The 25,571-nt window shown below is 41.6% G+C and overlaps 1 protein-coding gene across 1 annotated transcript in view; it reads right to left on the bottom strand.

Annotated features, from left to right (window-relative positions):
• Positions 1–24,573, bottom strand: part of CAPZA2 (capping actin protein of muscle Z-line subunit alpha 2) — a 29,660-nt gene extending 5,087 nt beyond the window's left edge. The window contains exons 1-7 of the mRNA XM_068669542.1: positions 24,433–24,573; positions 10,345–10,408; positions 8,351–8,402; positions 7,644–7,707; positions 6,928–7,134; positions 5,166–5,245; positions 3,077–3,155 (exon numbers count right to left, since the gene is read on the bottom strand). Of these exons, the coding sequence (XP_068525643.1) occupies positions 3,077–3,155; positions 5,166–5,245; positions 6,928–7,134; positions 7,644–7,707; positions 8,351–8,402; positions 10,345–10,408; positions 24,433–24,537 (651 nt within the window). The 5' untranslated portion in view covers positions 24,538–24,573. The remainder of the gene's footprint in view (positions 1–3,076; positions 3,156–5,165; positions 5,246–6,927; positions 7,135–7,643; positions 7,708–8,350; positions 8,403–10,344; positions 10,409–24,432) is intronic.
• Positions 24,574–25,571: the final 998 nt, after the last annotated feature.

Raw genomic sequence — 25,571 nt, 5'->3', positions numbered from 1 at the left:
CCTCTATCAGATATGGCTCATAACAAAAGCAGGTACATATAGAGACAAAAGAGCTCTTTGGTACAAAGGCTGTCAAGGTCAGGTAGCAAGGCAGAACGGAATCTGTATCTACAGAACAGCTTCCTTGCTTATTTTGCAAGAGGAGGAGACTGGTGAAACTTCACTCAAGCTAACTTCAGTACTTTTAAATTCAGGTGGGAAGGAGGGAAGGATCTGAAAACATTTAGCTTCTAATGCAACTATGAGAGATCTTAAAAAAAAAAAAAACAGAAAGCATATATGGAATTACATGCAACAATTGACAATAATTCCTACAGAAGAGTTACGTAACTGATACCTAAACAAGTATCCTTAAAGATATTTTTATTATTTTGATGAAGTGAACGTAAGTAGATATGTCATGAGAAATAGAAGCATTTGTCTCTCACCCTATTAGGCAAAAAAACATTTTAATTTGCTGATTAAGTGTACATGACTATGATTCCGTATACATTATGAGCATTAGTTGTGCAAGAGACCCTCATTTTTACACAGAGCACAAAAGACAAAAACATGACACAAAATAAGACAGCTACATGTAAGCAAAAGAAAGATCTCCTACATGAGAAAACATTACTTCATAAGATTCATCTTACTAGATTTTTATTGGAAAGCAAGCATTTGACAATAAACAGGTATTATCCTAAGCATAAAATTGACTCCTTTTCAAATCCAGCATTACTGGGTGAAACTTCTGACAGTGTTTTTCAGTCCAGTTCCTCAGAGGTGAGAAGCGCTTACTCAGTGCAAAATCCTGAGACTTCCCAATGAAACTAGAGAACCCAGAAAAGTATAATCCCCCCTCTTCTCTGTAAGGATACACTGGGCAGGATGCCCAAATTTCCCATGCTCTAAAGCCAACAGCAGCACAAGCATCTCTCTCACTGAGTCACATTCTTAGCAAACATTCAGGCCTAAAAATTTAACAGGGATGAAGCATCAAATCTAATTCTGGGATTTGTTACATTGTAAAATATGAGAAGTAACTGTTCTGTACTATACCTCACTGCTGACATCCTTCTAGAATGCTAGGCCTGGGCTCAGAAGACTACAAGAAGGATGATGTTTATGAACAGAACCTCTTGGAAAGGTTAACTAAGGAGGGATGAGAATAACAAATTATCTAACAGATAAAATTAGTAGCCAGTACACTTATCAGTTGTTTTCCATGCAGAGTTGGAGCATGTCAAGTACCATAGGGATTTAAATTTTAGTAAAAGACTCTGCTGTTGCACAACTTTCTTTTAATTATATGTAAGACAAACATTAAACATTGTAAGAGAATAGGACAGATAAAACCATCCTATATTATTATTATTTTTAATAAAGTAAGAAAAAAAGGAAGGGATTGTATAAATGACCTTAAGAGTACTTCTTAAGACACCTGGAGACTGATGATGCTGGAATTTTCCCAAATGTATTCAGAAAAGATCTCAGAACCAGGGCAATGTCCATACTGTTGTCATAAAGACTTCCCAAATAACAGAAATTCCAGTGCTCTGAAATTTAACTAATTTACTGTGAGCCTATCCTAGAAGATCATTTTGCTCCTTAAAATACATTAAAGCACTCAAGGTGTTTTTGGAGGAGGGAAAGGGAGTGCACTCCTATACGCATTGCAGAAATTACACAAAATTCCTAAAAATTTGAAACTGAGTTTCCTCAGTGAAACGGGGAAACTTCAAACAAGCAAAGCAATTAAACTTCTCATCACTTCCTAAAACCACATACTTTATGAATGTGAATAATGTCTTAATTATGTAGGATAGTAATAAAGGACAAAATCAGCTGGTACCCAAATTGAGATGCAGAGTAAACCTAACTCAACTCCCTGTTCACTCTATTTTCTAGGTTACTGGGCTAAGTTTTCTCAGAATTAGGTAAAAACTTGCCTGCTTGTTCTGGAAAATCTCCTAAACATTTAACCAAAAGTGCATGCTGTAGACAAAATGTCTATTTTGTTGCAAGATAGCGAAAATCCAAGTAAACTGTCACTTAAATCTAAGTCTTAACAAGCCTAGAAGTTTCTTAGGGTGCTTACTATGATCATCTTGATCTGACAACACAGTAACAACTGTCCACATTTTGAACATCACTCTAGTTGTTACAGAACTTTCCCTGCAGCAGGAAATCAGATTCAGATTCAGTGCCCTGCTTAGGGAGATCTGAGCATAGCTAGTACAACCAAGAACATCCTAAGCTTCAGACTAGAAATACACTCCATCACATCTTCCTGCTGAAATCAAGTCACTGAGCAGCAGGGAAGTGCAAAACTCCTAGGGGCACCAAGCAGGAAAAGGGAACTTGGCTATGTCTCGTTAAAAACAAAACAAAAACCCACAGAAAAAAACACAACCACAACAAGAAAAACCCACCTACGCTGCAAGTCAGACTGCACTAACATTCTAGTCCCTGATCCCAGAACTGTTTCAATAAATTCCTGCAAAGTATGTGTACACATTCCAGGGAACAGATCCAGGAAGTCAAGTCCTCCTGCCTACCACATGACAGTCAGACTTTCTTGTCTCAAGAGTTCTGCATTCCTTCTTGGACAGTATCTTCTTTCTGAATTCCCTAAAGCCAACAGGATGGGTAAATGCTGAATGAAGGAGACCTAAATTCAACATTTTCAGATAATGGAATGATCAAAACCTCTCTAAACAACAGGGTGGATAACATAAAAAAACTGCTATTATCACTTAAAAATAAAAAAAAAATCCCTATTTTAGAAAGGGCCTACCCTTAAGAAACTTCCCCATGTAACTGGGAATTCAAGTTCCTACCAGATCACGGTACAGGAAATTTAAGCAGGTATATGCCTAGCCAAGGTGAATACGCCTTCTGAAGTCCTCAGAATCAAACATATTTTGTAAGGATGAGGCAAATATATAATTAAGTGACTAACACTTAACCGAATGGTCATCTCTGCTTTGCTTCCCGGGCTCCCCAGTTCTCTTGGAATATTTAATACACTGGCCTGAGTCTCCCTGATAAGGGGAGACTTTACTGATCAGGACACGATTTGGGATAAGCATACCTGAATTTTCAAGATGCCAGCCACTTGAGTGGTTGAAGGAGTGATTGTAAACTTCCATTCTGACCTCCAGCGGCCATTCCTTTAAAAAAATAAAATAAAACCCAGACATCACCCCATTGGTTAGGAAAAAACAAACAAACAAACATACAACTGTTAGCCAAAGAAAAACAGATAATGAAACACCCAGTAGAACTACATATACACAAAATCTTTCAAACCATAAGGATTCAGACCATAACCAGCGAAGAAGAGAACAAAATTATTCTGGAATACTGGAATGCTTATGCTAGGTTTTGGATGTGGACCAAGAACATCCATTAGTAAGGATCATTTAACACCAGGACTCAGCTTCTATATAAAGGCTCCAGTGTTCTTTTCCTTCTTTATTATTAGGCATATGCACTCAAGATTTTGTTTCCAAGACCTGAACAACTTGCTGGATCAACCGAAGTCACACTTCACATTAGGCTACAAAAGACCTGACTAAAAGGAACATTAAAATAGCAAGACTTTCTGCTATGCTGAGCTATAATCATGCCTTTCCTTCTACCATTTCTGTTCCAGGACAACTGTTCCCTTCTAGCAGAAGGGAAACATCTGGAAAACAGTATGGGCAGATTGTAGTTTCACCTGATTTCTTTCCTGTAAATTAGGCACTTTTTGATTTAGTTAGGTGAGTGAGTTAGAAAGTTAATATATTGAAGCTATATTAGAAAGGTACTGCAACTGCATCTTGATTCCTGCTTTGCACTTAAGGAAAAAAAATTTTGGTACTATAAATTCCAATTCTACCATCTCTAGGTGTACACCCCAGAACAAAACAGTGGGAGAGAAAGACTAGGATTAACAGCTGGTAATGGAGCTACATTGTCATCTCTTAGATATGAACAGTATTAACTCAATTATAAAGCCCTTTGTTATTATTTCAGACAACATCCAGATCACAGATTATCACTGAAAATTCAGACTAAGGCATTCATAAGCTTGTAAGGAAACTGAAAGGGTCACATTACTCAGTAACACTAGTTATTGCTGGTAGCTTTAAGACTGATCCATTAGTTGTAAGATTCCATGCTGAACTATAATTTTAGGTAGAATTTTAGCTTGGCATTGAATCCTGCACATCTGAAAACTAACAAGATCATTTGCTTCTTTGTCACTTTGAAGGCCCTTTAAGACAACCACAATGTTTCCACTCTAGGATATCCTCCTTGGAATGGTATTTTTAAGGAGGAAGAGTTCTAGTTAAGTACGATCCTTTTCTAGGAAATGCTTTACCTTACAAATAACATATTATTACGTTATTTATCACTGATGAATTAAGATGTTTCATAAAATATGAACAAATCACTGGGCAAATCATTCCACTGACAAAGACAAATGATGTAATCAGTATGCATATGTAATATTCACCTTTGGCATTAGAAAACAAAGATTTCTGCACTTCCGTTCATTATCCATAGGATTACTAAGTAGAATTTCACGCAGATGCAAAATATCAAATCAAATAAAATATATTTCTTCATACAACTGCACATATCAGCTATCTTTAGGAGATACTTCCTTAAATGAGTTCTGGTGCTCTGGTATTTATTTTAACTTTAGCTAATTTAACTCCAGCCAATTTCCTGAAACAAGCTATCCACCCCACGCTGTGGAAAACATCTTGACATACCTTACCCAAAGCTTAATGATTCAAGTCCTACAGTAAATTAAAGTTGTAGCACTTTCTTTCTCAGAGACATGCAAGCTAGGAGTTGTTTTCACAGAGGAACCTTGCCAAGTAGAAGCAACAGTATTAAGGAACACAGACAAGGGCACTGGTGATGGTGTAATAAACTAGAAGAGTCACAGAGGGAGTTTTATGGAATTTCTGAAATCCCACAAAGGAGATGCAGATGTGCAGTCTGTCATTGTACTTCCTCCAGAGGAAAAGCTTTTCTACATAGTACTGGCAGAAAAGCTTGGTGGGGAAAGATGGAAGATGCTCATGCACTTACTTCTCTGACCCAAGACTAATCATAACGGCAATAGTGCAGTTATCCACCACGCCATATTTTACTGTACCTGTATCCATGCAGAAACTTACCAAAAATTTTTTGCTTGGAACTGATGGCTCTCTATGCATGCAATAATGGTTTGCTGTCCATCAATTGTTTTACCATACACCTTAATTAGAAATGAAAGAAGAGCAGAGTTAACATTTCGTTTATTTTACTCAAGCCGATTAGCGATCTCTAGTCCTATTATTGTTTCAATAGGGAATAAACTGTAAAATTGCATTCTACAGTCACTATATATCTTATATAATAACACTACATGAAACATGAATTGTAAATTACAAAGCAGATTAAGATTTGAAAATTTGAAGGTCAAGCATCTTAACTTTACGTGCTCCAAACTTTGTTTTTGCAACTCAGAATTTCAAGCACACATGTCACAGCAGTCACTGCTGTACTGCCACAAGGGTTTCAGACACCAGTAACTCTGCACCTAAATGGTGATTTAAACCTTTACAGATTAGTGAAAAAGTGATAAAAAGGTAGGTTTGGGCCTCTGTTCTGCCTCCTAAAAACAGGAGGATACTAGAAGTTATCTCAATGAAGGTGCAATCTGCCTTCCTTTACAGAAACTCTGGCATGCATCTGACTGCAGAGGAATCCAATTCAACACATTAATTCACTGACTGAATATTAATTTCTTTACCAGATTAGTTTTCCACCACACTAATATAAAGCACAGGACAGCTATTATTAGATCAGTTTACTGAACTTTAAATAGTCATAGGGTTACTAACAGCAAATCAAATGCTACTTCAGTCCAGAGTGAGAGGTTTTATTTTAAGAACCCGTCAGAACCCACTGGTTCTGGTTGTAAGAATACAGCATTTTGATACTTAGGACAAGTGATGGAGAGAAAACAGTTTGCTTTACTGCCAGTTTTGTCAGTAAACCAAACGAAGACAAGGTCTTACGGATTGTTTGTTTACTTATTTTTAAGTAACCCACCAGGTATCCAGGATTTAGGGGATACTTCATAGTAATTTACAGAAGGTCTTATTGCTTTAAGAAATTTAACTCTCAGGAATTTTTAAGTCTTCACTATGACAGGACTAAACGATAGTAACCTTCAGTAACTATCCAATGGTAATCCAACAGTTGCTATATTAAACTTCTGAAGCTTCCCCTCATTTCCCTGGATGAACACTTGACAGAACTAATTCTTTAGAGTTGAAATTAACTATATTCCTGGTTTATAAAGAATTAGTTGAACGTTCTTTTTAAACTTCTATCTAAAGGAGCTATACATTATCTGCTCATAAGTGGAATAAAATGATTTTATGTAATATTTTCATCTACTTGATATTAGGAATTTAAATAAATGCATAAAAGTCAAAATAAGATCAGACAAATTAGATTTTAAAATGGCACATTCCTGAAGTCAAAAATCTAGTCTTTGGTGCTGTTTAAAATACCCCCAGCAGTGACATTAGCATTACTCTTAAATGTAAATTTGATTAACAAGATGAAAAGCATGTCAACTAGCTACGTATCTTCACTATTATAGGGTAATAGAGATTTAAAAATACTATAACAGTATGCTTGGAATGAACATAATTGTTTGGACAACACCCTCATTAATATGCTTAAGCCTTTGATTAGCCCTGATGAGGTCATGCAGCTGGACTAGATGATCTTTGAAAGTCCTTTCTGGCTGAACTATTCCATTTTGTTTTCTTTTTGGTAGGACACAGTAACGGGTGACAACACTAATGAGGGCAATATTTCATAGCATTTCTTTTTTAGTCTGTGCTATGCTAATAGTACGTGGTTATATAATGTAGTACTTACTGTGCATACACCATTTGGATAGTGTTCTTTCACGTATGCTTTCATTGCTGTCTCAACCGAATTTCTCCAGGATTCTATGGCATTTTCAACTTCATGGGGCCTAGGATCAGTAGCCTCCTTTCTTAAGTGATCAAATTTAAAAGAAATCTTGTTCTTGGGATCCAAAAATTTTCCATTTCCCAAATCACCATGTTCTGTTATCAAAACCTGTGTTAGAAATTTTTAGTCAGTAGTATCTGGTATGGAATAAAGAAGAAAAAAACACCATACCAAATCAAATTACATTGTACTGTTAACTGGAGATTATAAAAAGATTCCCATTTTAAACAAAATATGTGCATAGCAAGAGAAGACGCCAACATGACACATTGACAGAGTAAAAATCCAAAATCCTACCCTCTTCTTGCAACAAATCATGCAATATAGAAATTCTTCTCTATTGTTTATAATGTCTTCAAGTACTAAAGGTAGAGCAAATCGTTTCTACAGCTCCAAAACAGGCCTGAATGAAATCAGGACAACGATGCAGAATGAAATTGCAAACTCTTTAGGTATGTTATTTGATTAGCTTACTAAGCTGGTACTATTGGTAGGTCTTAACACCTATATTTCATCAGGGAAGATGAATTCCTTTTAAATTTCTTGCCAAGATATGTTCCAATATCAGAATATCTTAAAAAATTTAACAAACACCACGAGTATCATCATAGTCGTACCTGTTCATCGTAACCGTCAATTTTTACTGGAGTAAACTGGTCCAAGTTGTACTGTGCAAATGCACTGCAAGGGAAGAAACACCAAAAGAACTGTATCAAGCACAATCTTTTTCCTTAGTAAATGCAGAAGACTTAGATAACAGCTAATAATACAACAAACATTATATTAATGGCTCATTATTTCGCTTTAGAATCACCTCAATTCACTCAGTACTGATATTGCAATTCCAACCATTACATGATGATTCATGTTCAAAAGTAACCTCACAGAGACATACACATAAGCTTTACAGTAACCTCTAGATAGTGGAAAGACAGATAAAATCTGAATTCCACACAGTTCCTACCTAGTAAGCCAGACAGCTCCATTCTTACAGATAAACTTACTTTTGGCACAAAATACAATAGGTGTAATGTTTTCACGTGAAAGTAGGGACTAAGGAAACAGAAACTTTCAAGTGTCCAATGACTATAGCATCTATCAAGAAACAAAAAACGAAATCCCAAAAGGCAGAGATGAGTTCCAAAATCCAGGCCTCCCATTTCCAAAACACTTCTAACTATTAGGACACAATATTGACCTCTCTTCTGCCAAATATTTTATCTTAATCAAAGATGCACGATGCACATAATAGGGTTTGACTTGCCAAACACGCGCTTACTGAACTTGCTTTTATGCAAACAAGTATGTGACATCTGGTACTTACTGGGCTGCTCCTTCCCTGAGAAGATTGTCATTATTAAGCAGCAACCGAACATCTGAGAAGAGATGTTTATAACACAGAGGTACGGTTAACTCAGATAGGTATTTCAGTCACCTAACAAGTGTCACCAGACTATTCACAATAATTAAAACCCAAACCACCATGTAGCTATACAAACAGCTAGGTAAGATACGTATTGCTTCATATTTTGTAATTTTGACTGAACTAAATGAGGAAAGCACCACAGAAATGGATTCCTTCCAATGCAATCTGGTAAGAAGATACAAGCTAAACTCTACAGGTTTGGGGACAGCTCTAGGAATCCACCAAAATAATTTTTAGAGAAATTTTGCATGAGAACAGCACTAGATTCAAGTAAGGATTCAAGTTAAGTTCACTTTTAAGTAAACCATAGCACTGGTGGTAGAAGTTACTGCAGTTGGATGACACTAACACGGCCTGTGTTGTACTCAACGATTCTTTTAACCGTGCTATTTTTGTTCTTGCTCTCTAACGACGCTTAGTAGTCAGAGCACAGTATACCACAATACCATTTCTGCCATCAGACAAGAAACCTGTGAGTGAAGTCACCGCTCCCCTCAGAATTACTTAATGTACTGCATAGTAAAGGTGATTTCATGTATTTGACTTATATATTATTAACTAGGCACTGTTTTTAAAACAGTTACTTTACAGTTCAATGCAAGTACACATAATAGATAAAACTATCAGAAAAGAAGTATCCTAGCAACTTAAACCCAAATTTAAAATGCTCATCTTTCTGAGACCAGAGTTAAAGATATAACTGATCATTAGTGTTACTATAACATTTTGACCTCTTCTAAGGAATTCTAAAGAAATCCTATAAGTTTAAAAAAAAAAAAAAACAAACAAACTGTGATGTTTGAAGCATGTTTTCTGAATAGATAAAAAAATCAATTTGGAGAAATTATGTTTAAAGCTCTCTCTTTCAGTCAGTCTGAATTGCATGTAAATTTGATTTTTACATTACAACAATTAAGTCTTAAGCCTGGACATTTATGATCAAATGTTTTGTTATGAGCCATCCAAATTGCAACTGCATTATTAAGCAGGTAGCTGCAACTAGGTGCTAGCTTAATAACAGTCTTAGCAGTACTGCTATAAGAAATTGTATTAACTTGCAGAGTGCTGTGCTAATGAGCTGCTCACCAGCAGTTCATTTCACAAATGCACTACAAGCTAAGTTTGGGGAATCATCTAGCCACTGTTTAATTGAAGAACACGGTAATTCTAAACACATTACCTTCTTGTAACAGATTTAAGCTCCAGCCTGCCACTCACTTAAAGTTCAGCATACTGAACGTACTTCCCTACGTAAGCAGCAGAGATATATGCAGGTTACAGCTAAAATTTATGCCTTATGGTTTTGTACACCGATGTATCTTGGTGCAAGACAAACAGTAACTTCTAAAGAAAATAACATCTTCAGTAAAGTCTAGGAAAGAATAGCAGAGAAACTAATTTCAAGTCTCATTACAGCTTATCTACATATCACTAAATTGTAGGGTGCCAATATTTAAGGGTTAAAAATGTGAAAAGAATATTAATCCCCTCCAAACAACTGCCACTTTAAGCAGTAGCCCTTTGTATATTCAGTGTTCATTCTTTTAAAGAGGACCACTTTAATTTCAGTTAATTTCTGTTGAAAAACATAATTATAAAGAGCTGAAAATTTTACATGTATCTTCATCAGCAACTGTTAAGTCGTCACTGCTTAAAAACAGAATGAAGGTTGTCCTCATATCACAAAGAGAAGTGGTACTTTCCCACTTTTGCCTTTAAACTCCATGCTGCCTTGGGAGTGCAAAGCTTACTCTGCCAAGCTACAAAACCATGACTGCAAAGCTCTTACAGCAAGTGAGCTGCTAAAAAAAAATAAGCTAGGTAAAACTCAGAGTAATCAGAAATACAATTTTGGGTCTAGATACCTTAAATGAAAGTAGAGAGATACTCACCATTGAACACTTCATTGAATTCCCCAGGGGGTGCATGAATTATGAATTTTGCTGCTATACGCACCTAAAACAAACAAAAAAAATATATTTCTGTGGTTGTATATACTTGCATTTATTCCTATTCACACCAATCACACATTGTATGGCTTTAGTGTCCAGACATGCAATTGCACAATTCCTACTGTTTCACGTGCTTATTCGCATTGAGCTACTGTCCTTGTTAGAAGCACAGAATCTGAAGTTCCACTTCTTCAAAAAGGATAGAGAAGGCTGTCAGTAATAGAAGCAGAAACTAGTCACTTGTTCTGTATTACTGGCAAAAAGAAACTAATAGCATGACAAAGAGGATCGGTAACACTGACATTTCAACTTTCAGTCCTCGGCTGCCTGGGAATCAACACGTACACTATGAGAGCCAAGAACCAGGGACGAAGAAATGTCACAGTCACAGAACGGTTGGGGTTGGAAGGGATCTCCAGAGATCAGCCAGTCCAACCCCCCTGCTCAAGCACTGTCACCTAGAGCATGCTACACAGGATCGCATCTCCAAAGAGTCTCCTCTTTGATGAGATACTACTTATCTTATGCTTCTAAGATTTCCAAAAGGTCCACAACTAGGCAGCAATACATAGACAAAACCTTAAAAACACTTCTATGGACACTGAAGCATGTAATTTCACTTAAAAAAAAAAAAATCTACTTTAATGCAGATCCTCAAAGAACTGTCTTCAGCCATAACTTTTTGCATGGGATAAGCTGGCACTGCCACTAAAATACATGCACCTGCCCTGGCCTTCTCGCTGCCCATGCTTCCACAAACACAACTGCACAGTGAGCAAGATTAGCAAGGTCATTTTTCTCTTTCTTCAGATCAGTTCCCTGAGCTGGCTCGTTGCACAGCTCCAGACACACGTGTTTGCAAAAGGAACACAAAGACTAGTTACTTACTGTGCATCAACCTTAAAACGTTTCCACTACCACCTTACTTACAGCACATCCCCCTGCCGACTTGTTCCCATTCATTCTTGTTTTCCCCTTTAGTTGTTAGGAACACTCAAAACACACACACAAACTCTGGTTTCACAGCTTGACCTGACGGAAGTTTCTAATCTTCACAATTCACAGTTCTCCAAGTTAAGGAGACATCCAAAGTGCTCTATTACCTTTGATATGATGTTGCTATTCAAATCTAGCGATATACCTGAACTTTTATCTCCCATTTCCAATGTCCCCATTCTGTTTCTGTGGGATGAACAGCTTCTGCACTGTTTGGGCTTCCCGTCTGAAATTAAGATGTTTGTGAGGGACACACTTTATTCGCAACTACCTAAAAATAACCACAGAATGCTTTACTTTTAGCCATTTGTGTGTATTTGAAACTGTAAAAGAACTGTCTGCGTTCAGACCAGGCTCTTGACAGGGCCAGGTTTCAGGCAGAGGTCCCCAGGAGAGATGGTTCAAGCTCTGAGGGCCTGCTGAGCACTTTGCTGCCTCTGTAGGGGAGCTCAGACCTCAGGGACTGCCCCAGGCAGCTCGCTGCTCGTCCGAGGCCAGCAGCACTCACAGCTAACAGCAAGGGAAGGGCTGGCAGGTCCCAGCTTTCTACACCGAATGCTACGTTTTGGACTGCTGACAGCCTCTATCTGCTGCTTCAAATACCCACATCACAACCCTCTGCAAGTAACCTCCGGTTTGCATTACTGAGGTAAATGCCACAGGACTTTTACTCTTTCCTGCAAAGAGACACAGAGGAGGTAGGAGGGCCTTGTTTTATGGCAGCTTATTAAAGCCCTTGCCCAGGTAAGCCCAATCGTCTCACCTCATTTTCAGCTGATTTTTTAGTAATGCAAAAATGATCTTGCTTTTTTCTTTTCCCACCAGCAAAGAATTATTTTTTTCCTCACTAGTCAGATCAGCTGTAGTATGAGTAATATTCAGGCAAAAGAATTCAGTAGTAACAGATGCTTCCACAGGACAGACTAAGCAAAATACTGCTTTTAATGAAGATTTTACTAGCAAATTACATTCCCCAACAAGATTTTCTCAGTGCAATAAACCATCACACGTATCACTTTTTAAGGGACAGATAACCACAAGCACGCAAATCTGCAATAAACATCTCATCACGAAGTGTGAAGCAGACTCATGCTGGCAGAAGTGAGGAAACCAATGTGTCTTCAGAAGCTGCACGTGTCAGCTAGATGCTGTGTTCTGCTAGCCTGCCTTCCTGTAAGTCCATATAAACTAATCCACTTTTTTCAGCAGGTACATCAAATTAACTTATCTGTTGAGATCAGTAGCTGAAAAAGCTTTGTTTCCCCAGATCGTACATGCAAGAAGCCCATGTCAAATAAGTAAATCCAGTATTAAATCCAACTTAATGCACAAAAACTGACAACCAGCTACAGCCTCTCTATTGCCACTGAGCTTCCAGAAGGGCGTGCTCTGAAGGAGGATGGATCCTCTTGCTCCAAAACCAGACAAATACGAAAGCAGAAATGAATGTGCTTTCATGAGACTTACGAGCTGAAGATTCCCCCGCCCCCCCTTTGGCAACTAAAAGCCAGTGGCCCAGCTATCACTTCAGGAAGCGCAAGTAAAAGCACAGGGGCAAGACATGTAAAGTGATGTGGTTTGAGGCCAAAATTTAAAAAAAAAAAAAAATGCAGATACAGCAAAAACCACTTTGTAACATACAAAGATGAGTTAAAAAAGCCAACTGCACTACAGTTCATCCAAAGTTATTTTTTCTGAGAACTGTTTAGAGAAGACACTTGTGGGAGATGCTTACCAGTTGGATCTGATGTTGGTTATTCAGCACACCGAGGCTTTTGGAAACTGCTCAGAACTGATTCAATCAAGCCAAAACAGAAGCAACACTGCATCGTAAGAGTCTAAATGCCAAAACCTTCTCATTTGAGAGAAATGCACATTCACACAAAGTGCCAACACTTCATATGTATCCAAGTACCAAAAAACGATGTTACAACTGAGTATCCCTTCAAAAACCCAAAAAGCCTGAAGTGAGAAAATCCCTTAAGTTTCTCAATTTATTACTCTAGTTTCTTCCCGAACATCATCTAACACTTTAAGACAATGCTGTAGTTTCCAAGATCAGATTTACAGCCACTGTTTTCAGTTACAAGTCTTGAGCTTTCAAGGAACTGCAAACTGCTGAGTTAACTAACCCAGAACTTCTAATGATCAGGGGTCACTGCATACAGGTCTTGCAAACAGCTTTTTAACACACGCCTTTGCATGGCATTGCATGTTTACTATATTTAATGAATTGAAGGCACAAAACCAATCTATACACATTTTCCTGAAGGTTTCTGTGGCTTCCTGCAGTTTTGAGGATTAATTTGGACAAGTCATACACGTGGTACAAGGAAGATCCTCTGAAACCCACAAGAAATAACCAGAACCATCACTTCTTGGAGCACCGAGAAGGGTAGCATTCCCTTTCACCTGCAGGTGAAATTTCACATCAAGGAGTTAAGTGAAGGAGAAAAATACAGGTTTGTTGTATGCACTGAGCACGGGTATCAGGCAAACTTTCTCCTGCAGAGATTACAGCAATTGCTCTATCAATGAATGCCTGCACTCAGCTCCCACAGTACTTGCAGTTTTTCAGATTGTACAAGCACAGAGGCAGCAATTTACAGAATGCTGTCCTGTTTTCATCCTTTTGCCTTTATTTCACGACATAATCTCTCTCAAGGCATGCCATCAGCCAGATACACGGATAAATCCTCCTCCTCCACCTCTTCCCAGACCGAGGTGCACTGTAGTTTCTTTTATTTTACAGAAGTCCTGCACAGTGACTTCAAATGCCCCCAAACCGCTCTTCCTGTTTCTGGCACATCGGAAGCTGACACTGGCTGAAAAGCCCGACCTTCTGTGCTGAACGTGCCTATATATGGCCATGAATATGTGCTCGGCCCGCGGGGCCCTCAGTGCCACGCTACGGTGTCAGCTCCACTTCAGGCATCGGCCAGGGTGCACCTAACAATAAGAGAGGTGTTAAAATATAAGTTAGCTCTTCCTTTTCCCCCCCTATTTCTCTTTTTCTCCTCTTTTCCCCTTTTTAAGTTAACTGAATTACAGCCGTACTTGCAGGCACCCTGACAGCTCCCGCAGTTACCGGGCTGCAGGAGGAGGAAGGAGCTGGTAAGCAAGACGCTGTGAAACCACAGGCTTTGCCCCTGCTCTTTCCTACCCTTCGCTTATTTCATGTTCAGCCCTGAGCTCACTGCAGCAGGGAGACCCACCCTTCCTCCACGCTCACCCCAGGTCAAAGTTTACTGCTCCAGAGCAATAAAAACGGAACAGTGATGTACACATTGAAAGCTCTTTTAACCTATGAATTGCACACAGATCTTAAAAAACAGACAAAAAATGGTGTGGGAAGAGAAGGCCTTCCAATCCGCTTCCACTCTACACAGCCACAGCAGCTTTGTTGCTCATCACAGGAAAAGACAGAGCTTCCTCCAGCAGTCACCTTCACCAGCAACTATTGGAAGTGTGGCAGGAGGACTGAGGCATCATGCATGATGCATTTTATGTTCTGCACTCCTGAGAGAAGCCTTGCTTCCCTGTAAGCCAAAACAAACCTCACACTCACAGGTCAAGCTATGTTTGGCAAAAAAGTAGATGAGATCACATTTAGTAGAAGGGAGCTCTGTGGCACTGCTCTAGAAGTAAAGAGTCTGACGCTTGGTATGATTCCTTCTGCCACTGCTCTCGTTGCTGGTTCTGGAGGCCTTTCTGCAGGCAGCCAAGCTTAGTCCTGACCCACTGACCTCTATGTACAGGCAGCTAAAGAGAGGGGCTTCTCCCAGGTGGCCCGTAATTTCAGAGATATTAACACAGTTAAGATTTTCCAAACCATTTGAAAAAGTTTCAATTCTCTGAAAATTCACACTAATTCATACTGCCAGTAGCACCAAGTCCTTCAGAGATCCTGCTGATAGCCCTGGGGGGTGACACCTGGCGAGAGCCCTCCCTAGTGTGGCCCGAGTTCAATTCCAACTGCTGCTCTGATCCAGCTGTGCCAGTTGTTTTCATTATGCAGCTTTGCTTCCTAATGAATGCCAGAACTGCTCTGGCATCTTCTACCAGTCAAAATTCGTTCTGTACTGACAAATGTAGCATCTCAGGAAACGTAGTTTAAGGTTCCATCAGCTGCCTCACAAGATGCAATGCTGATGGCCATGGCTGAGCCAACAACAAAGACATGAAACTATTCGTGTGCCCACACAGGAGGGCTGAGAAGGTGGTAAAGGGGACTAGAGGGCAAGACTAGAGGAGCTGGGCTGCCTGGGTTTGTTCAGCCCAGAGCAGAGCAGGCTGAGGGGAGGCCTCATGGCGGCCTGCAGTTCCCTCACGAGGGGAGCAGAGGGGCAGGCTCTGAGCTCTGCTCTCTGGGGACAGCGACAGGACCCGAGGGAACGGCATGGAACTGGGACAGGGGAGGGTCAGGCTGGGGATTAGGGAAAGGTTCTGCACCTAGATGGTGGTTGGGCACTGGGACAGGCTGCCCAGGGCAGTGGGCACAGCACCGAGCTGCTGGAGCTCAAGGAACATTTGGACATGGTCTGAGTTTTGGGTGGTCCTGTGTGGAGCCAGGAGTTGGGCTCGATGATGCTTGTGGGTCCTTTCCAACTGAGGATATTCTGTGCTTCAATGATCTGCCAGTATTGCGAACACAAAAAGAGTTCTGAGTTTGCCAATCCATCAGCGTTTAAAAAAAAAATAGAAACTGGCTTCCTCTGGAGAGGTAGGTACTTGGTACTTACTGGTCCCAGTTCATTAAGTTCCTGGGCTAGGTACTTTCCAGGATGTTCCACCAGGAATTATGACACATCTAATATAAAGCTGAACTGCGGGTGTTCCATGAAAGGCATAAGCTGTTCAAAGCCCCATCCCTTTCTACAAACTCCTTCGTATAACCAGTGCTTGGCTATTTACCTTGAGCAAAAACACAGCAACTAATTCATTTACCCTGAGAACTTCAGATAATTACTGCTTCTTGCTGCTAGCAGAGCAGTGAGGTGAGCAAGCCCTCAGAGGCCCAGAAAAGCTCTAAGAACATATGAGTGAGAAAGGGATTGCCCTGTGTCCGCAGCAAACCTTCTCCTCAGCATCTCATAGATCCTCACCCATCCTCATGGGTAGGATTTCAAACAGCACAGGGGCATTCTGATACGTGTAGCATCTCAAAAACCCACAGAGCAAGGATGGTCAGTCTGGCAGGGAGGGAATGAATACAAGAATTAGCATTGCAACTGCTTTGCTCCAAGCTTAACCAAAAAATACACTGTGGCAGTCAGCTCACTTCTGCTTCTGGGATAGCTGAGGAAGAAACCACTGCAAAAATGTGGTCCTGTGGCACAGGAAAGGAGGGGCACATTCCATGCCCATGGCTTTGACTGCACAGACATTTCCTTCATGTCAATGCCTGAAGCTGCACTGGAGCTGTGAACATGCATTGCCCCCAATCCATTTAGCAAGCTACAAATTCCATGAACCGTGATGATAAAGAGAAAAGGAACGGAGTCTGGCAATGATCCAAATCAACTCCTGAGGATGAAAACATTATACTGGATTAGAATAAACTCTTCCTTTAAAAAAATACACAGGACAAACCAGAAGTAAGTTACTGAAGATAAATCTCACATCATTTTGCATACTTCTATTACCCCTGCCTGTATCTAACTGGCCACCCAGTGATGACATGCACTATTAATTCAGAAACATGAAAGAACAGAACTGGTCAACTTAGTTTGTAAACTAAGTAGAAACTTAGTTTTCAAGTTTGTAAACTACAAACTTATTTTGTTTGTAAACATTAAATGAACAAGGTCAACCTGAGACTTCAGCTATCACAGTTAATTACTAGAGGCTACGAAAAGGAAAAAATTACCAATAATTATACTACAGAGAGCTGAAGATATTATATTGGTTTTTGCCTACATCTGTATTTCTCTGAAAGCCTGTGGCTCATCAGTAGTTGGTTAGAAAACAAGTAATAAAACCACGCACATACAAAAGTGATTCCAAAACTACTGAGGGCACTATGCCCCAAATTTATAGTACACAGCATTCTTCCTGCAGTGGTTTTACTCCAATTCACCTTTACTGTAGCCCTTTTTCCAGATACGCACATGGAAGCTCATACTATGAGCAACCAGGGAAATACCAAAGCAGTAGAAAAGATTAAGAACATCCCAGGTTAAAAATTTATACAAAATCCATCTTTTTGTGTATTTATCGGGCTTTCAATAGTTTCCCCAACATTTTCTGAGAACAAGCAAACAAGAAGAAGGTGTGTGCAATACAGTTGCATCTCAGGAGACTATACTGATATTTTATAGCAACTTATTTCAGACTGTATTCAGAAGTTATTCATTTGTACTTCATACTTCAATATAGTGTCAACCCCCAACATATCTAACCAATCTAATAAATGAAATATGGCTCTGGGAAGCTAACGCTTCTTTTGTTAAAAAGAAATCCCATATGACTTGACAGTGGTCCAATGCAGTCTGAAATAAATTTATGACTTGGTCTTACCCATAAATCCACTGGAAGCTCAGCAGTTGGATGCTTTTCTTATGGATGAGAGAGACATCAAATAATAAGCATAAAAATCTCAAGGTTTCCTTGCAAGACGCATTCACAGGGAACTGAATAAGCAGCACAATTCTATATTTAGTATAAGGCAAAGGCGTTCCCTTTTGTTTGAGGGGTTAAAGGTACAAGGTACAGCTAACCAGGTATTCCCAAAGCACAAACTTGGCAGTGCCATCCCCAGGCACGGCACCAAGCAGCACCCAGCCCTTCCCCAGCAGTCGCCGCAGAGCAGCATCCACCGTAACCTCACAAGCGCTTTGTTCACACTCACAAACTGTTCTCCCACCACAAAACCTACATTTTTGTATCCTACTACTCCAAGTTCGTTATTTACCATTAAGTATTCAAAGGACACCAAGCCTAGATTTAAGAGCAGCAGGGAGAGGAAAGGAACAAGACCAGAGCTTTCTCCATGAAAATTGGCTCTCTTAAAGTCATGAACCACACCCACATCCCCCACCAATTCCAGTGTCTGAAAATCCTCTCTCAAAGTTACCTACCAGTTTGAAAGTTTTAATGCTTTCTGTCAAAATAAGAATAAACTACTTGAAATGCCTTGTACTTCAGAAGCTGGTCACTCAAGAATAAAAACTGTAATTTCCACATGCTGAAAAAAATCTGCTTTCATTTCTTCTTAAGCAATTCAAAGTTCTTCATACCCCACTTTGGGCAACTGCCACTCAGTTTTATACAGTACTCTCCAAGAAAAACGCATTGGTTTGGTATATAATGTGGTTAGAATTTTTATCCTATTCCTCTTTGGTTGCCAAAATCAAAGTCAACCAAAGGTAGCATTTCACGTCAGAACTGTAGGTTGACGATTACTGTTGGGCAAAGAACCTTACCTGCTGTGTGCCAAATTGTTCTCTCCCATTTCAAATATTGCTGGATGGCCAATAATTTGATCTATTACTCTTCTTCAGCTTTTGTTCAAATTTTTTGTTGATCTTATCTACCTACTTAAGCCATGAGGTTTCCTGGGTAGCAAATTTCTGCAAGGGTTCTGTGAGCACACAGGCAGCAAGGGCCAGGCTTCTGGGGGCACTGGGTGCCGTGCATTTGAAACAGGCCCTGGCATGGTGAAAGCCACACTACTCAGGGATTATCTAACTTCTCCAAACTGCTCATGACAAAAGATAATATGAAGTGCAGTTTTAGAAATCACTCATATTTGGAGTAACAGGTTTAATGTGTATGCATCTTCAACCTTCAGACTTTTTTTTAACTTGTCCAAAATGCAGCCAGCTTTGCTTTGGATCATGACTCTCTGTGGAGATGCGCAGTGAAAGAACAGGATGCATCAGGCACAAGCTGCAACAAGATAAATTCCCATTCAATACTAGGAAGTTTCAAGTTCAGTCAAACACTGGAAGAGGTACCCAGACTGTGCAATTCCATCCTCAGAGGTGCCCCAAACTCAAGTCCCTGAGCAACCTGGTCCAAATTAGCCCTGCTTCGATGATGCAGCATTTGGGTTACCCCCAGAAGTTTCTCCCAGCCCGTATGACTCTACAGATAAATTGTTTGCAGTTACACATACAGTATATAGTCAATTTTTCAGACCATGTTGAACATTTTTGTAGTTTCCCCCCACACAAAGTGATTAAAGTTTCAGTTCCGTCCTTCAACGTTAAATGTACCGATGTATTTTCACAAATTCTTTCCAAACTCACGCCAACACGTTATGGTATCTTAGCTATGTACACAGAAATCTTGATCTTGGGAGAACTGCCATGTTCAGAATTACATGGCAGTCTGTGAAGCACCCCCAACTTCTTCATTCCTATTAAAGAATTGTCCCAAACTTATAAATTCCTGCATGACTATACCCAAGAAAAGACTTTTAAAGTCCTGCATCTACTCCAAAACATTCTGCTCCTAATCATCTATTAATATCCTTTTGAAATGAATGATTCAGAGCTCATATTGATTTAATACACTTAAAAATAAAAGAATTATTAGTTCTCTACAAGTACCAGTGATGCTTCTGAGCTGGTTTTGGAAAAAATGGTACATTTTTGCATGAAGGAAACACCTGAAGCAGAACCTCCCCTCACTGCTGGGATTGTTTTTGCAAAGTGAGCTCTGCTGCCAACGTATTAACTTGTGAAGACTAAGCCACACGCACAACGATGCATTTTACAGGTATAGACTTCACCCCTCAAACCACCGAGTAAAGAAAGTTTTACTTAATCAGTGCAACAGAACTGCACTGCAGAGCTCTGCTGGTGTAGTTAGCTCGGTAGGTTTTGGACAGCCGATTTAAGAAACAGCAAAGTTACCCAATGCACCAGGAAGCGTGAGGCAGCCAAGCCGGCTCATTTTTCACAAGCGGGACCCTATTTCCGTGTCAGAGGAGAGGTTTTGTTCTGTTCACAGTGAGCTGGCTTTCTGTTAAAACCCCACCTTGCTCCATAGGCCTTCCTAACCAAGCAGAAATCAGAGGCATATGCACATTGACAGAGGTGTGGCTCCCCTCTGGTATCACGTTTGACAACATGCATTTATATGCTTAGCACTTTAAGGAACATGAGCAATTTTTGCACTAAAACCCTGACGTGCTGTAATTTCCTACTAATACCCTCTTTTCCTCACTGCTGAGGCCCCTGTTTTCTATCTCCACATCAACACCGCTATTTAACTCCTGTGCTTTGTAGTGAACAGGATTCACACTGCAAAAGGAAAAAAAGATAAAACACCTACAGTAAACATGTCCTGGCGAGTCACCGAGAGGCACTGACTAGAGAGTGCAAGATTTCATTGTGATTTTAACAGTTTCAGTCTTGCTTTTCATGTGCTGTTATTTGTTGATGAGTATTTACATTAATAAATGCATCTTTTACAGGAAAAGCAGCATCTTCCATTAATGACTACTTACATTCATGGAGATAACTTGTAGCTTTTACATGCACACTAATACAGTCATGAAGAAACATTTCTATATATGCTTATTAGTCTGACATCGCCACAGGCAGAAAAGCAATTTGTACAGAAATTGGAATACAATTAAACTGCGAAGAATGGTTATTAAACTTTTAGCCAAACTAGTTCAAATATGCTGAATAAATAAGTAGGTTTTGCATTCAAGACTTATTAAGAGAGGATGCGTTATGGATAGGAAGGGAAGCGATGATTTCCAGTTGCTACCTCACTTAATAGTTCAGTAGTTCCACCTCTCACATCTATTTTTTATTTATAGACAGAAACACAAACAAACTTTTGTTTTTCAATTTGTCTGCAAGCTTCCTAACTCTCAGTAACCTAAGCGAACGGGACTGCCATAAAACCCCGTGTCTTACCACACCTCTTTGGGACTGGAAAATCCCAGGTGCAGTAACCTTCACCAGCAAGAGCCCAGCTTCACACCTTGGGCTCTGCCTTACACACCGCTTCAACTACAGCTAGCTCTCAGATTTATTTATTTTTAGTGCTTTTTAAAAATCACCCACACGGTACCATCACTTTGGAAGATACACAAGGTTTCAAAATCTTGAGCTAAATTGAGAACCCAAGGAACAGAGCTGTGATCGAAACCAGTTGCACAACCTCGCACGCTGAAATACCATTCTTTCCAGAAATCGGCTCTTCTCCTTCCCTGCTTTCAGAGCTCCTTTGCCTGAACCATGCACACTATTGCCAATTTATTCCACTCTCCCAATTGGGGTCCTTTCTGTATTCTCCCTTACACCAAGCACAGCAAATTGTAAACCTGCGTTACGTTACAGCCACATTGAACTGGCTGCTAGGTGACACCAGCAAGTCGGTGCTGCTGCAACAGGAATTACGTTCTGCCCTCGCAGCACTGGAATTCCTGACTACACGCACAGCAGGACAGGAACTGAGTTCCCAAACCCATGGTATCACCAGATCACTTCTCTCGTATTTTGCTTTTGTAGCACTATTAGGAGACCGGTACAGAAACATCCATATTTGTTCACCTTCTTCCCTCCTCAAATTTCAGTACTCCTGACCAGCACCATAGCTACATATCTGTCAAAGTTACCTACAGCCCCACTGCACCACCAGCATCTCTACCAGCCTTTGAAGCTCTCCATTTCTTATCACGGGAGAAAGGTACAGAGAGGAGCAATGTGATTGATTCCCTGGGAACACTGATGTTTGTCTACCTGCCCTCCTGTATTTGTAATCACAGTCCCAGCTGAGAAGGGCGTGTTTTCCCAATGCTATCCAGCAGGATCTCTGTAGCTCAGCACTGCTCAACGTTTGAGAGAAAATTTAACTAATTTCATAAATGTTAGCTTCAAAAAAAAATGTATTTTATTATTCATATCAAGTGTCAATTGAGAGACCAGAAATTAACCAAACTGAAGAAATTCAATTGAAGATCCCCATATGCATTAAGAATCTGGGCTTTCAAATTTCCGTCCTTATATTCATTTAGTGACTCAATCAAGAGCAAATCTGTCCACTTAAAATTACAGTAATTTAACCAAAAAATGCTTTAGTCTAAACTGAGGAAGTCTTCTACTTAATCCACTTAGAGCACACAATCTTAGTTTAATACCAGCAGAAAATGATTACAGCTTTTAAGCAGTAAACATTTTTATTGTAAAATGATAGCATAACTGAAACGTATCCGTGCTCTCAAGCACGTTGTTAAAAGGCTATCCAACAACTTAAATGATGTAATAAAATCCTGAAACAAGCCCGTGCCATTTAGGGGACCCCAGTCTTTCCAAGCACTGGGTGGGAGCTACCCAATACAGAGGATGCTCGTTTCAGCATGGATAAATATATCACACCTCGATAAACCACCTGAGAGGTTCACATTCAAGAAAGCTAAACCATGTAGCTCTTCTGTGGAGAAGTAAAATCTTGAGGTAGCATGAGATCTCCAGGGATTTGCTTGCTCTTCCATGAGCTTGCAGCGTTAGCCATCTTTGTTTTATTAGCCAATAAAACCTCTTGCCAGGCTTGGAAAATTCCAATCGTGGAGGACAATCAATTTTATGTGAGACTGAAGTGAATAAAAGAATCAATTTAAATTTACTATGGAAAAGTACTGATTCTGTTCGTTTATACCAAGGCACAAGAGGAGCCTCTAGAAGGTCTGCACGCATTCTGAGAGAAAACAAAAACTGCAATTAATGGACAGAAGGAAGTTCAGAAATTAACTCCATCAGTCACATCGGCACAGTATTAAACACAGACAGTGCTTCTCAGCTCATGGAGAAGCAAAATGAAAGTGTCACCATAATTTACATTTTTTGTCAGGACAAGAGGCAATGGGCACAAACTGGAACACTGGAGGTTCCCTCCAAACATCAGGAAATACATTTTTTTAAATTATTATTAAGTGTGAGGTGACTGAGCACCGGCACAGGGTACCTGGAGAGGTCGTGGGTGGGGTCTCCTCCTTGGAGATCTCCAAAAGCCACCTGGATGTGGTCCTGCACAACCTGCTCTGGGTGGCCCTGCTTGAGCCATTCTGTGACACCAAAGTAACTTGTAGCTGGCGTGGTTTTAAGCATATTCCCTAACAGCAACATACGGGATTAGGGTTACTTGTATGTTCCAGAAAGGATACAAAGAGCCATGGACCACCACGGATGTGAATGAGAACCACATAGAGGCCTCAAGCCTCTGGCTGGAAAGAGCTGGAGGGACCCTCATGCCATGCATCTTTCGGCCTATCTGTGGCTCTCCAGTTCTGAAACACAGCCCCGTTAATCCCCCCAAACCTGCCTTTTTGTAACCATTTAGGCCATTTTGGACCTCCTTCTAATTTCAGAGAAGTTTGAAACACCATTTTTTGGCGTCCACAACCTTTCGGTCACCCCAGAGCTTCTGCTGCCAGGAGAACACGCCTTTTTTCGAGCAGAAATTAATAAAGCCGCCTGCTACACGCAGCGAGGGGCAGCGCAGGCAGGCCACCACACCCCAGCTGCCACGAAGCTGCCTCCAGGAGAGGAAGCCGAGGAGCAGCGCCGACAACCGAGGCCTCCAGGACACCCTGCTCCTTGCGAGCCTTGCCCTCCCCCCTCCCCCAAAAAAAAAACCACCACAAAACCCACACTTTTTGCGAGTCCCGGCCGAGCACCGCCGGCTCGCAGCCGCTGCTCCTTGACCCAGGGCCCGCCGGCGGCTGGAGGAAGCGAGGGAGCCTTCCTCCCCCCCGCACCCTTCCTCCTCCTCCTCCTCCTCGCCCTCCCCACACCCTTCCTCCTCCTCCCTCGCCTCACGGAGCTGGGGGGGAGCCGCGGGGCCGCTCCGTGCGGCCGGGCCCCGGGGGGGGGACCTGGGGCCGGGGCAGGGGCCGGCGGCGCCTCGCCCCCTCCCGCTACCCGGGCAGCCAGAGGGGGAAGGGAGAGGGGGAAGGGCCGCGGGGAGAACACCTCAGCGGCGGCTCCTGCGAGCGCCGGAGGCCCCTCGGAGCCGGGGCAGCTCGGGCCGGGGGGGCTGAGGGCTCGGGGGGGCGCCGCCCGCCGCTACCTTCTCCTCATCCGAGAGCTGCTCCTCCAGGTCCGCCATCTTCCCGTCCGCCTCCCGCAGCGCCCCCGCGCGGCCTGCGCATGCGCGCGGCGGGGGCGGGCTCATGGCGGCGGGGCGGGGGCGCTGAGGGGGGCGGAGGGGAGGAGGGGGTGGGGGGGAGGTCCATGGCCGGCGCCTCTCCGCCCCCCCCCATAGATTGGGAGCCGCTGTTAGGTTGTGGGGAGGGGGTGGTGGGGTCGTGGGGTACAAATGGCTGGGTCTTGTCTCGTCTTGGGCGGAGGAGTGAGTTAAAAATGAGTCATCTGGGGGGGGGGGGAAAATGAGGGGAGGGAGCACCTGTGGGTGGTAGGAGGATGGGCTGAGGGAGCTGGGGCTGGGCAGCCTGGGGAGGAGGAGGAGGCTGAGGGGGCACCATCAGTGTGTGCGGGTATCTGGGGAGGGTGTCAACAGCGTGAGACCGTCTCCTTTCAGTTGTGCCCAGCGAGAAGCAACAAGCACAAACTGTACCCAGTGAGAAGCAACAAGCACAAACCGAAGCCCAGGCTCAAAATAAGGGGGCACTTCTTCGCTGTGAGGGTGGCAGAGCACTGGGACAGGTGGCCCAGAGAGGCTGTGGAGTCTCCTCTGGAGATATTCCAAACCTGCCTGAGTGCTCAACGTGCACAACCCTGCACAACGTGCTCTAGGTGATCCTGCTCAGCAGGGCAGTTGGACTACGTGATCTCCCCAGGTCCCTTCCAACCTCGGCCATTCAGTGATTCTGTGAAAAAAGGGCGCTGCAAATTGGGATGGGCCAAAAGTAACACCAGACGGGCTTCGGTAGGGAGATGATTTGACAGATGTGCGTCTTTTCCAACCTTAATGATTCCATGATCCCAATGTGCCTGCTGCAGCTGGGGGTGGCAGAGCTATGAATTTGGGTGGAGACAGAATTTTGGACAGAATTTTTTTGGAATGCCATGAAGTTTGATGGAAGAGATGGCAGAAAGTTCAGTTTAATGCCACCAGCGAAGACAAAATGGATGGTGTGAAAGGTTTGGTACTGCAGAAGGCTATGTAGAAAAGGTATGCAGTCAACCAAAGGGGACAGGAAAATAATTAGATGGGAATTTCTTAAGAGTAAGAAAACCTGAGTATCT

The sequence above is a fragment of the Anas acuta genome, chromosome 1, assembly GCF_963932015.1.
Source record: "Anas acuta chromosome 1, bAnaAcu1.1, whole genome shotgun sequence".
Classification (NCBI taxonomy): Eukaryota; Metazoa; Chordata; class Aves; order Anseriformes; family Anatidae; genus Anas; species Anas acuta.
Note: the sequence above shows the minus strand (reverse complement) of the source record. Positions and strands in the feature narration are given on the sequence as shown.